The sequence below is a fragment of the Galleria mellonella genome, unplaced genomic scaffold (assembly GCF_026898425.1).
Source record: "Galleria mellonella isolate WM207_F2 unplaced genomic scaffold, CSIRO_AGI_GalMel_v1 utg588, whole genome shotgun sequence".
Classification (NCBI taxonomy): Eukaryota; Metazoa; Arthropoda; class Insecta; order Lepidoptera; family Pyralidae; genus Galleria; species Galleria mellonella.
Window position 1 is genome coordinate 677157 of NW_026442124.1, and position 14359 is coordinate 691515.

The 14359-nt window shown below is 32.0% G+C and overlaps 1 protein-coding gene across 2 annotated transcripts in view; it reads right to left on the reverse strand.

Moving 5' to 3' along the window:
* Positions 1–744: 744 nt before the first annotated feature.
* LOC113516618 (serine-protein kinase ATM) overlaps positions 745–14359 on the reverse strand; it is a 31575-nt gene continuing 17960 nt past the window's right edge. For both annotated transcript variants that reach the window (XM_026901049.3, XM_031907797.2), the window contains 19 exons: positions 14055–14326; positions 13447–13654; positions 12284–12575; positions 11417–11887; positions 11009–11198; positions 10591–10756; positions 10100–10206; positions 9023–9130; positions 8417–8640; positions 7548–7781; positions 6601–6759; positions 6398–6504; positions 5658–5774; positions 5011–5121; positions 4346–4533; positions 3612–3718; positions 3374–3488; positions 2451–2590; positions 745–1792 (listed from right to left, as the gene is read on the reverse strand). In XM_026901049.3, coding sequence (XP_026756850.2) covers positions 1602–1792; positions 2451–2590; positions 3374–3488; positions 3612–3718; positions 4346–4533; positions 5011–5121; positions 5658–5774; positions 6398–6504; positions 6601–6759; positions 7548–7781; positions 8417–8640; positions 9023–9130; positions 10100–10206; positions 10591–10756; positions 11009–11198; positions 11417–11887; positions 12284–12575; positions 13447–13654; positions 14055–14326 — 3507 coding nt within the window. In that variant the 3' untranslated portion in view covers positions 745–1601. The remainder of the gene's footprint in view (positions 1793–2450; positions 2591–3373; positions 3489–3611; positions 3719–4345; positions 4534–5010; positions 5122–5657; positions 5775–6397; positions 6505–6600; positions 6760–7547; positions 7782–8416; positions 8641–9022; positions 9131–10099; positions 10207–10590; positions 10757–11008; positions 11199–11416; positions 11888–12283; positions 12576–13446; positions 13655–14054; positions 14327–14359) is intronic.

The following is a 14359-nucleotide window of genomic DNA, read 5'->3' on the forward strand; positions in this document are numbered from 1 at the left end:
GTCTGTGTAAACACAATGTAGGACGACCTCCTACTAGATGTTGGGGAAAAGAGATTGCTAGCAATGGACCTATTAGACCGACCTCCGCGTGGTTCCCCCTGGAAACATCGTGGACAATTCTCGTTGAATTCGTCACGATGGGCTAACTGACCTGCTTCATCCTCACTTATCATCCTTCACTGGTGCCCCGCCGGTGTATACCGATAGCGCAGGTGGCGTTACCATTCTATTATCACTCATGAAAAACCCTACTAGATGCAATATCGGCCTAAAATACATTGCAGGGAGTCAATGGATGCAGGTGGCTCAGGGCCGCTCATTATGGCAGTCTATGGAGGTTTATGGCCAGCAGTGAAAGGATAATGGCTGAAATGATGATGATGACGAACATTATAACAAAAATATAATTTTTTTTTTATTTTTATCTATTATTACATAATTTATTAGTTATTTTAATATTTATAAAAAATGTGTGTTATAAGTGCTATTTTTGAAATGGCACTATTAACTAGCGCCTATTCAAGATGGTCGAAATCCGCCATATTTGAATTTTCTTTTTAAATCTGTGGTAACATAGTTTCGTAGAAAAACATTCCATCAACGACGTTTCAACTGTTGGAAACCTTAGCAACATGTAACTATAATATGTGCTGACACTACAGATACAAATTTAAAACAAAATTGACCTTACCCAGTTGAATGCTCATATAATTGATGAACGCCTACTAATAAAAACTTGCTGAATAAAATTACAAAGAAACAAAATTTATTTATTTAAAGCAATCATATTTTTTATTTAATTATATAAATGAGGTTTGATAACATTTTGTAGGTACATTTAAAACTAACAATAAAATATTAAAAGGAAATTCAGCTGGATTATCCAAGCAGCATCCGGCGTGTATTAATTTCTGTTCTATTTCATGTATCTCGCTCACATACGATATATTAACAAAATTATTTTTACTTTCATTATAGGTTTGCAGTTAAATTTCTAACATCAGTCGTTTAAAAAAATCTCTGTTTATATAAAATTGTTAAATTTATAAACATGAAAATTATTCAGTTTGACGAACTCTTTCTCATACTCTGCTTACATATAACCTAAGGCCATATAAAAATACAGACGAAAGACACGAGGACTTATCGCTAGAGACATAACTAGATTAACAAAAAAAGAGGTCTAAAACCAGAATAGACTAGACTAAAATTATAATAATAATAGAGAAAAAGTACATAATAATTTGAACATTAAGGCCATTATTGTATCACAATTAGTACCTTGTTATACACATAAGAATATTATCAATTAATCATTGATGGCAAAAAATCTATATCGGTTTTTATTATTAGTAGATAAAATCTGATACTTTGTGTTGTAATCAAACATTTTAGAAACCGATTTTCTCCATAAAATAAAGTTATTATTAAATTTCTACATGACTAAAATACACTGCCAACTTTAGTCTATATAAATGAAAAGGTAAATCAGAATAACTCTATTTAAAATCAATTATAAAATTAAAAACTATGGTAACCATGGTACAAAAATAAAATAAAAATTGAATTCAATACATGCATCGATTACACCATTCTATAGTTTATAAATAGGGTTGCCACCCTGGAAAAAGACGACAAAGATTAGCTGGATCAGTTGCAGTATGTATTAAGCGGGCGACTTGGCCCGGCACCGAAACTCCTCCAGCGATGCCACCCTCGGTACCACTAAGCTTGCTGCTAACTGCCAATAACGCACGCTCAGCTAAATGATGCCGATCTGAACCAGCCACACCTTTAACATAGAAAAAAGAAACAAGAAAATTCAGTTTTAAATTCCATCATAAAGTACACAAAATAGTAATTTCTAACGTCGTAAAAATTGGCTTATAACATTTAGTACAATTTTGTCACTTCAGATAAAAATGGCGTGACTTTGCCTCCTACATAAATAGACGTTTGTAAATTCTATACGTTGTGAGTGCTTACAAATTCGTCATACCAAGATCTGAAGTCCATCTTATTATTTTCTTAAAATTTTTATTTATAGTTGTAAGAGTGTTTAAAAGGGATTTTTTTAATGAGTGAAGATGGAATGGTACCCTCGACTACGCTATCGGTATACGCTGGCGAGATACCAGTGAAGAGAGACAGGCGAGGATGAAGGCAGGTCAGTTGGCCCATAGTGACCAATTAAACAAGAATTAATCACTATGGTTTCCAGGGGGAACCGCGTGGAGGTCGACCTGATAGGATGTATTGCTAGCAGTGGGGCTGTTTAATCTAATTACAAACAATAACTTTTCCCCTTGTAAAGGGGATTTGGTAATTATTCGATGCGTCCAGTTACTATAGACTTAAAGAAAATAGTCCTCCAGCCCTTCTTTCATACTGTACCCAATAGGGCTGATGGTTGATACCTAACAGAAGCAGTAATCATTTATTTTACTCACATACAGCTGCATTCCCTGTGGCAGACTGAATATTTTGCCTTGAAGTCAATGAGTATAATGGATCATACAACAATACTTCCAGTATTGTCAATAATGTCTCCTGATTATCTCTAAGAAGTTGCATTGTTTTTTCACAGCATCTATAAAGATAAATTAATGTACAAGAATAGAGTAAAAATAATAAATTTATAAGCGATGTTTGTACAAATTCATTGATATTATCCTACTGATAGGTATTAATAAAAATGAAAAATAGTGGAAATGTTTAAATACTTGATACTGATCATTGCTGTGATCTTACATTAAAATGACTTTAGACTATATTAGAATCTCTCTCTATACTTTTTATGTTGCAAATGGTTTCTGTTGTAATTGAATCCCACCCCAACGGTAAATATAGGTAATATTTACCACTACTGAACATTAAAATAGAAACATGGATTGGATATTTCATAATTTTTTTTAACACAAATCGTATCGTAAACGTGTTTGCATAATTGGATTATTTTGGTTGGGTGGGCATATCCCTCATTAATACATATTAAAAATTAAAAATAAATTAAAATGTTTATTTATCGTTGTGAACATAATTGTTTTAATAGTATAACAAGTACAACCCCTATTAACATTACATTGAAATTGTTTAAGATAAGTCGATTACTTGGGTACCTCTGTCCCATTCGTGTTTCTACCGTGAAGCAGTTGTGTTTGCATGGCTGTGTTTTGTGAGTCCTCAGGAATGGCAACGCATGAGAGGTATCATGGGCGAAACAATATACTCGGTTATGTCCATGGTACTACTCATGTCTGTAGGCGACGGTTACCACTTTCCATCAGGTGGGCCGTCAGCTTGTTTGCCATTTTAAGTTGTATAAAAAAAAATTAAGATCATCCTTATCTAATGGGTATCTTTAGTCAAATACCTTCTAAAAATTCCCTCAACACCGCTACATCCAAATCCAGCGATAATGTCTTGAGTCAAGCGAAAGGGTACCGTCTCTGGAGTTCTTAAAATTTTTCCCTGGTCAAAAGCATAACCTGTAAAACATATTATATATTACAATACTTTAATTACGCGATTAGAAACAAGCTCATAGGTCTGAAAATCATAATTCTATCTTAGCTTAAGATTATTTCTTCCTAACCTAATTATGCACTCACCAAAGTCTATATGAACGACTTCTGCGCTATTTTTATCAATTAAAATATTATTTACATGTCTGTCACCCAATCCTAATATGTAGCCAACCATAGATGATGCAGCAACACTGAAAAAAACTCTTTATTAACACTATACACATAATGTAATATTAATGGCGTCGATCCCGACACTATTCTCTAAACCTGTCTCTAAAATTTAAATTTGATATCACAGGAAAATCTTTATTCTATACACCAATTTCCGAATAGATTTAAGTCAAAATTAGTACATCTTTAATTTATGATGGTCCATAAAACAGTATTTACGAAAAATTATCAAATTAAAACAAGAGATAATTTTAAAGAAATACCACCTCATAATAGGTCTCAATATGTGATAAAAAGAAATATAATAATAATCCAAAATCCAGTCATAATAAGTAAGAAAACTAACTACACAGAGCAAAATCGAAATCATTAGCATCCTTTTAAAAAAGTGTTCTATCCATGAAACTGAACATCCCCAAAACAATTTTTTTATTTCACCATGTAAAAAAAAATATCGATTGTACGTAATAGAGCCATATATGGTTTAATGTGATAAATTCCGAAAATGATTTTATATCAAGAATACTATTTAATTTATATATTTATGAAATAGGGTTATACCTATTTACATTTTCTGTAACACTTAATATAAAATTATATAAGATAAGAATTACACTTATAAATATAGCATTTTATATGGTATATACCTTTTTGTGTACAGAGAACGCCGCTCATACCACGTAACAGGATCTAAATAATGTTCCGTAAAAAAGTAATGAAACACTGGTTTGAAATTATTTAAAATAGCAAGGAACACTCTTAATTTTATTTCATTACTTCTTCCTTCATCGTGACATTTTGCAAGTTTTTGCCGCGCGACGTTGCTTGTTATATCCTGAAAATATTAGCAATCGATAAGACAGTGGTGCCGACAAAATGAGTCTAGGCGGGGGCACTGGCGTACTCCCCGACACGTAACAAAACGTTGTATCCAGACGATATATGTAATTATTTATATACATATATCTATTTAATAATAGAGAAATACCTATTTAATAAAAAAATAATAAAGGCCCCTCAGGTCTTAATAAGATCAGTAGATGCCAAAATAATAATTTTTAGAATTTTTGCTGCAGCATCACATAAAAACTGCTGTACCAAATTGGATACGATTTTCACAGTTGTATTCCTGAAGAATATTTTGTAGTTGATAATTATATTAATAATAAAAAAAAAAAATCCTCAGAAACTTGATACGGCGTCTAGACTTGGTCTATCCTACAAAATTTCTTATTTCCATAATTCATGCACGCGAAAAAATGGCTAAATACCAACAATCATCACGCCAATATATTTTTTAATGTAATTTTACCTGAGGTCTATAACGTGAATGGGCTCCATTATTTCCAGACAAATATGTTCCAATGGGCATTGTACCTTCGCACCACTCCAGTACCCCAGATAGACGTGACATTGGCACTACCTGTTTTAATATATAATAGTAAAATCAGATGTGGCAAAAGCAGAGACTGCAGGTTGAAATTGAAATCGTTAACATCCTTTAAAAAGTATTCTAGTTGCGAAACTGTACGCTCTAATAGCAGTCACGACAAAAGAGTCTGAATACGTTTGACCAGAATGAGACGGAGTTCGTAATAAAAACGATTATGAGTCATGGTATTGCTTTCCGCTGGGTATACACAGTTAAGTCTCTTTTAAATTAACAGTAATATACTATAATAATACAACTTCCTCTACGTTATTCTTGTATCGATAGCGCAGGCGAGGTTACCATTTCATTAATGTGCATAAAAAAGAATCCGTTATTATACAAAATCTATATTTATTCGTACTTTATATATGTCTTACATACCAAGAATATAGCGGTAAAAAAGGAACGAAACACTACAGTAGTAATTAAAGGATTAAGTGTACATTTCATTTATTTACAAATAAAGGACAGTTTATAAGTAAATATTAATCAATTTATAAATAAAAAAAAATACAAAATAAAGTTACCTTATAAGTGCGGATGGTTAATTTGTTTCTGCAAGTTATTGTGTTCTTTTCTAATAAAGTATTAACAATACTGAACACTTGTTGCATTACAGCGTCTTGTCTTAGATCATCTTTATCCTAAAAGTTGCATAATAAAATTATTATATTTACATAAAACATCCAAGTCTCTCTCTCTCTCTCTCTTTCTTGTGTTTTCTTCAACTAAGAAATAAATGAACCCTTATAATTATATAATTATTAATTAATTTAAAATAAAGACAGAATAACAATACAACTATTTTCACCACGAGAAAATAATTAAACTGAATTGAAATTATTACTGATAACATGTATTTAATAATAAAGTATTAGCCCCACTAAAAAATGGTATGTTTTATGGAAATCGATTAAGCGGTATACAGCTTGACCCCGAATGGCTTATTCAAGTTTTTCCCCATGAGGGTAATAAGTGCATAAGCACTCTCAGTCTTCAAGCATAGATGACAACATAGCTCGCATTTTAAACTAAGCACCAGATAATAAAAAATAAACAATAAGTAGCAGGAATAATTCATCTGGCTCTCCCTTAAAGACACCTATGTGAACCCCTCTATATATGTCCCGTAATCTTTATTAATTGGATTATTTAAGAGAAAATCGAAATATTTTAGGAATTAATTCAATTTCAACACTATGACCAACACCATTACGGAAACGCTGATTACTCTAGAATATAAGTTCTTAAATGAAAAAATCTTTACCTTTATTAATAAAATTTTTAAGCTTCCGTCTGAACTTCTGCAACTTATTTTTTTTGGATATGATTTCCCTCCCACCAGTTCGAAATACTTGTCAAATGATACTAAAGCTATAAAGTAAATAACAATTAAGTGATATATAAAAATGTATATTATGTAAAGTTTATAAGTATACACATTTTAAAAAATCTATTTTTTATACTTACTGGGAAAATAATTATAATCACAATCATGTTTGATTGGCAGAGAGATTGTAGGTATAGTTATAGCATCCAACCGACCCAGGTTGTTAATATTTTCTGCTGATGGAACTCTTTGTTTAGCCTCTTTTGACTTTATTTTGTAATTAGCAAAACTTATCATCGCTGAAAAATACAACAATAATAATATTTAAAGCTAATATTCTGTAAAAGTTATAATCCTTAGTAATTATAAATGTACAAGTGAGTTTGTTTGTTTGTTACCATATAGAGCCTTTACGATTTATCTTTATAAAATTTGGTATACGCGTACTATATGAGACTCATAATGAAATATCTATATTAATATTATAAAAAGGTGAGTTTGGATGTTCGCGGTAATCTCCGGTACTATTTATCTGATTTTAAAAATGCTTTCACTATTAAAAAGGTATATTATCCCCGAGTGTTGTAGATTACTTTTTATTTTAGTAAACATATATTTTCAATAACTAATCACAAGAAATGTAATTAAAGTCAGCAATAATTCAATAATATGGCGTGCACTGCCTGAACAGTTTGAAATAAAGAAATAAAATCTATAGCAAAAATGTCCGCGACACCCCTTTCAGATAAAAAAGAAATCGGTTTACAACTGACGAAGTTATGAGATAGCATGCATACAAAAATACTACTAAATTGAAAACCTCCTTTTTTAAGTCGAATGAAAAACTTAACTCTTACATAACAGTTTCTATTAGTGTATTTAAGATCTTTTTCCAAGAAGAGGAGAAAATAGTAGCTCATTAAAAAAGGCTAAATCTAATCTACTCTCAGACATGTCTCTGCTCTTAGATGAAAATTCTGTTCCTTTAACTGGGGTGAGCACGACCTGCTCGCCTCCCCCTAAGAAACTATGGCATGCCATTGGTAGTTTCTCATGTATATTTGGAAAAATTCACGAGAATACTGACCATCACATAATTTCTCCATCTGCGTTACAATAGTAGACAACGTGGCACTTTCGTTCGCCACTTCTTTAATAAGATTGTCGGCTGCTATTACGCGTGGCTCTTGCGATCGCTTGTACTGTGTTCGATAACCAATGTTCGTCGTACTAGTGTTCAATATAAATTTGTCCTTATCGGAGTTCTTTAAACTGAACAGAATTGGAAGCGTATGGTGCGGATGTTCTATTGCGCATCGCTCTGCAACAGAAACAACGTAGGTAAAGTATGTATAACTATTAATTAACAGAATTCATTTATTCTTCATCTACGAGTATACTTAGTATAATAAATTTCTACCATCGCACGACTTGCCATCGACAGGGAGTTCATCCTCATATCCTACAGCCTAAATGGTCGCGTACAGCGCAGTTTCAGAGATGTTTCCTCCCACGAACACTCAGGTTATAGAATGACCTCCCTGCCGAGGTTTTCCCAAGAGACTACAGCATGGGGTTCTTTAAAAGGGAAGTAAAGAGTTTTCTTCAGAGACGGCATTGCTAGCGTAATAATCTGGTTTTGCAGGTATTCATAGGCTACGGTAACCACTTACCATCAGGTGGGCCGTATGCTTGTTTGCCACCTCAGTGGTATAAAAAAGCGGAAGAATTTCTTTGTTTTAACGCGCTAAACTTTAGAAGAACCAATGACATTTGAAAAAACTTTTTGCATTTGATAGGTCATTTCTTGAAGATGTTTATAGGCTATTTAACACCACAACACGACCATAGACGAAGCTCCCGGGTCATGGCTAGTCGTTGAAACATCATAACGGAATTTTTACAAATTTCCACTTATTAGTAGGATTAATAGGATAAATCATATAAATATTATACTTATTATATTTCGTAAATTTGCAGCAAACACAGTATCTTCATTAGTTAGATGAGGAGCTAGCTGCGGCAATACGGTTATAAACTTGCGAGAAGGTATTTCATCTAATAAATCTTTAAAGTCGCCCTCTTCTAACACCAAATTAGGATTATCAAACCACAGAGAGATGACTCTGAATACAGACAGATTGCTCTCCTCACATTGTTTCAAAGATAGTAAATAATATCTAAAAAAAAGCAACAATTTGATATTAGAACATCAATTTTTTTTATCGTTTTCACTAAAAAAAAGTTTTTCAAATAGTAAAATATCTTTTCCACAACAGTATTAGCGGTGACTGTAACGAGACAGGGATATATACATCCGTACATAATCATACATCTCTCGCCCACCCCATCATAGCAACTTATTAACATTATATCCGCCGACGACACGGTTTTGAATGTATGAGCTTTTACCATATTATGATTATTAAAATTATTACAATTAAGTACGTAATAAAAAGTAATAATATATCTATTAATTTTATTAACTATATTTTATATTATTATAACTGTATACGGAAAAAAAAACTTATTGAATACAGTAAATTAAAAAAAAATTCTCACCTCATTGCAGAATACAAAAAGCTTTCTTTTTCAGCTTTGGTGAAACTGATTTCTGCTTCATCCAATTGCATAAATTTTCCATTTGTTCTTAGTTCTATTCTATCCTCACTACAAATAAAAATACCATACGTAATGGTATGGTCTAGACTAACATACTCTTAATATAATATCATTACAGCAATTTTATTGCAAGAGCAAAAAAGTATATGTTCTCAGTATAATTAAATAAAACTATAATAAAATTGTAAAAGCCGAAAATTTTGTCCATCTATCTACTTGCATCTCTGATGATTCACTTAACCATTTATTGTAAAACATACACATTTTTTTAATTAAGCTTATATTATTAACTGAGTACAAAGTATTACTAATATGTACTACTACGTTTAAAACATTTAAGATTGTATTACAATAAAAAAAAACTGACTTGATTTGTAACAAAACCAGTTATTTTTATTTAAAAAATAAACTACTAAATCGATTTTGATAAAATTCCCATAGGAGCAATCTGTAAATATAACCATTCAGGTGAAAAAAAGAATTTTCCAAATCAATTTATAACTGGCTAAAGTGGAACAAACATAAAAATACAACCGAATTGAGAACATCCTTCTTTTTGAAGTTGGTTAAAAATATAAAAAAAATCTTCAAAACCTATTTAGAAATATATAACTCTATTACTTTTTTTTCATTAACTAAAAATATTATTTCTAAAGCTTATGTTCATTTTATTCAATGTCTATATAAATACGGGCGATTAATGAATTCACTGTTTTTTTATCGCTTCCGAAAATTGTTTTAACTTCATCCGGATCCGGATGTTTTCTATAGGGGGCGTTTAGCGTTTGGCGTCACAGTGTCTCGCCTCGCAGTGCGGGCCATAGTTCGCATTGTCTGTGGTGACGTCTGTATGAGCGGGGGTGGGCGAAAATAGTGGTGACAGTGATTTTATTAATCTCCCATATTTATATAGAAAAAAAATTCTTTCAACCCTTACGATTACAGATTAACTCAATCGATCTAATAGCTAAACAGTGTTTATAGGCTTTTTATTTTGGGTAACAAAAACCAGCTTACTCAGTTAAGCCATCCTGTGCAACTTGAGACAAATTCACTGTTTCCTTCATTTTTTTTAAACATTCCACCTTGTTTTGGAATACTGAAGAATTCATGTATGATACCACCTAAAATCATAAATTATATCCTATTAATATTATAAATGCGAAAGTTTGTAAGAATGGATGGATATTTGTTAATCTTTCATGCATAAACTACTGAAATTTGGTATATAGGTAGGTCATATCCTAACTTAACAGATAGGATAATTTGTGTACTGATTCACGAGTTAACCCGCTGTATATATATAGTTAGTATTTAATAAATATTTTTACTACCTTTTGCGAAGAGAAAATAGACCATTCATTCATTCAATAAATATTATAAATTATATATTATAGTATACAACATATCATAATTTTAATATAATACTACCAGTTTACATTAATATTACATTAAAATATACGAAACTTTTAACAATAAAACATATGAGTATTTTAACTTATACACACCTTCTTATATTCGACATCACTGAATTTTGCAATGTCATTATACAATTTCAACATTGTTTTTGTATCGTCGCTTTTATTTAAAACGTCAAGGCTTCTTTTTAAATATTTATCTATAATATCCCTAGGACTATCACATTTCGACTCGGCCATCCATAAGCCAAATTGCCTAGTAAATAAAATTTTCAAGTAATTAATAAAATCTTCCAGTATTCTTATAATACAATCAGTCTTATGAAATCCTAATTAGACCATACATACTATAATTTTAGTGTAATTTTCAGTGAATAATTTCATAAACAAAAAATTATGTAGTGAGTATTTTAACAAAAAGGGATGTGTTAAAAATGTGTCAATACATAATAATTAACACATATTCCATAGCAAGAGTTTCATATTATGAACAAAAAATAATACGCACCTTAATGATATCGCCGAAGGGTTGTTATTGGAAACGACGTCACGTAACAAGGACAGGGCTATATCTTTATGTCCTTTAGCCCAAGAAATTTGACTCTCTAATAGAACTATTTGTTCCGACGACTCCAACTTTTTAACTGCTGCTAAAAGTCGTTGTGCCATTTGGACTCGTTGATTAGTTAGACTAAGTTCTGAAAATTTTGAGATAGTAACATTAAACTTACACACACGCAATAGTTCATTTAAAACAAGGGAAAAATATTTTTCTTATAAAACTTGAAATGGCAAACAAGTTGACAGCCCAACTGATTAAAAGCGGTAACCATCACCCGTAAATATGAACAGTGCAATGGCATCATAGAATATACTATGATGCCCATTCCACTCATATATCAAATTAAATACTCACCAACATACTGTAACTGTAACGATATAATATCTTTCACAACTCCAACATGTGTCTTTGCTGCATTTTCGAGCATCATATTCCGTTGACTTATTAGATCTTCTAGGTGCTTAAAATCATGAAATGCTGGCAGTTTTTCAACTCGCCATTTACTAAGCAATGTTTCTATTGGAAGTTCATATGTTCTTACGGCGAAATAATCTTCAATATCACAAAACAGGTGGATCTTTGTTAATACTTTATATACATTTTGGCAATTTTCCATATTAAGATCCTGGCATAACCTAGATACCGCAAGCTTCGCTCTGTTAAGAGGTACAACAAGTCTATTGTCCAATTTAGGTGTAACTTGTAAGGTTAGGCAATCTTTGAGACAAGCGTACCGAAATGCTTTTATAATAGATTGAGGATTACAATTACTCTCTTCAAATTTCTCTTGCAAACTTCGAGTGTCTACAATATCACTCCAGTCACCTAAAATATATTCATCAATTTAGTAAAGGCTACTTCGTATACTGGTCACGCGAGCAAAGTTGTGGATAAAAACTAGTGAATAATAATTAATAAGTAAATAAATAAATATATTCCAAAATGATAAAGTTCATTATCCGGTCAAAACTCTTCTTTCAGGCTAAAATACTACATCTACGTCTAATAAAAATTATAAACCAATGTTCCACAAAACGACACCAATCTACTAAACTAATATATGATAGAATCAACACAACAATAAACACTTCCGATGAAAAAAATTAAATAAAATATACAATCGAATTCACCTTCTTTTTCTCCTTCTTTACTTTGCAATTTCCTATAATTGGATAGAACTTATATTCAATAACATATTTTTATATAATATTCTGCACTCACCCAGTGAACTCAAGCATTCATACTTCAAATCATTTAGTTCATCTGATTCTGGCAAAGACTTGATGTGCTGTAAAGCTGTATGGTACATTCCGGACTTTTGAAGCGATTTCAGAGTACCGTAGTGCAGTTCCATGTTGTTGTGCCCTCCTCCCGAAAGTCCGATGTCGTACAACAACAGCGCGTCCGTATATTGACCAGAATTTATAAGGTGTTTGCGTCTCTCATCTTCGATAGTCAAATGGGCTGTGCCGCAGCCTTCAATGGCGTCCATTTCCCCAATAGAAACATAACACTGCAATAATTATTTGTTGCTTAAATTTGCCTTAAATTCAAAATAAACTTATACCGTTAGACTATTTATAGAGTTATCTGCGTATTGAATACCTGTGTCTCCATCATATATTTGCCACCAAATCGCATTATATACATGACAGTATTTCAGACTATAAGACAAAGAAAAATAGTGTATTTATTGATACGAAGGCGTAACATAATAAAACCTTAGGAATAACAATGTATAGATATGAAAAATACAATGGATATCACACAAACATACAATATTTATGTAAATTTCATTCCCTTTATCAGTAAAAATTAATCAGACGTTATAGGATATAGAAAAAAAAAGAGGGTATTATTGAGACAAAACTTTACAGTAATATCATTAAATTATTTTAAACAATATATTTCTTTAAATAAGATAAATGCTGTAGAGATGAGAGCTTTGAGAAGTATGTGTGGTATTACATTAAAAGATAGAGTAAGAAACAGTGTGATTAGAGAGAAGTGTGGACTGAAAGACGATGTAGTGACAAAAATCAAAAAAGGAATGTTGCGTTGGTTTGATCATTTGGAGAGGATAGATGAAAGAAGAATTACGAAAGAGATTTATCGAGCAAAAATGAATGGAGATGTCGGTAGGGGCCGCCCTAGATGGACGTATGTTGACCAAATAGGCGACGTGCTGAAGAAGGGCCAAATTAAAAGTACCCGTAACCGGCGAGCGTGTATAAAAAGATTGATGAATGTGGAAGAAGCGAAAGAGTTTGTTTGAATCGAAGTATTTGGCGTTCCATTGTTTCTGCCTACCCTAATGAGAGACAGGCGTGACAGATATGTATGTATAATTTTTTAAAACTAATTTACCTAATATAATACCTCACCTTTCTCATTATACGTTGAATGTCTTTGCCGCCGTCCAAGACTGTGGTAGCTTCAGGCGAAGATGGTGGAACTTTATCATTTTGATACATCGCCCAAAGCTCACTATAATATATGGCAACTAAATTCTGATCGATGACAGTCGCTGCCCATGCCACTTTGTCATATTCAAGGTTCAACGTATTCAATGTTTCGGCCGAACAATTTAATCTGTAGATAATATTATTAAATTCAGACCAGAGGGAGACTTTATACAAAAAACGTTTGCTTGGGCGCCTCTGTCCCATTTTCGTTTCTACCGTGAAGCAGTTGTGTTTGCATGGCTGGGTTTCGGTTTGAAGTGTGGGATATGGCAGTGAGTTTACATGGTACAGAGGAATAACACCTCAGTCCTCCAGAATAGAAACCCATGGGGGGTATTATTGGCGAAACAGTATATTATGTCCATGGTATTGTTCATGTCTATAGGCAACGATTACCACTTTCCATCTGGTGGTCCATCAACTTGCTTGCCATTCTAGGTTGCATAAAAAAATTAAAAAAAGTAATTTTATTAAATAAAATAAATTACCATTGATTATAAGATATAATATTAAATGACGCGACTTACCTAGTTGGATAAAATTTACTTTGTAGACGAATAAAGTTAACAATATCTAGCATGTATTGAATGACCATTTTATGATCACGATCCAGAATATTTGACGCTGTGTTGTTTACGATACTGTCTCCACTGTTTTCGACTTTACTAGCAAAAGTCGTTTCCCATATGTTATTAAAAAAGCTATTAATATGGCCAGAGATAACTTTTACATGATTTTTCTTAGCACAATAAAGCAGCAAACCAATTAAAGGTGGCAAAATTTTCTGACACACACTAGCCTGAAAAATTTTAAATGTTATAAATCCGAAACG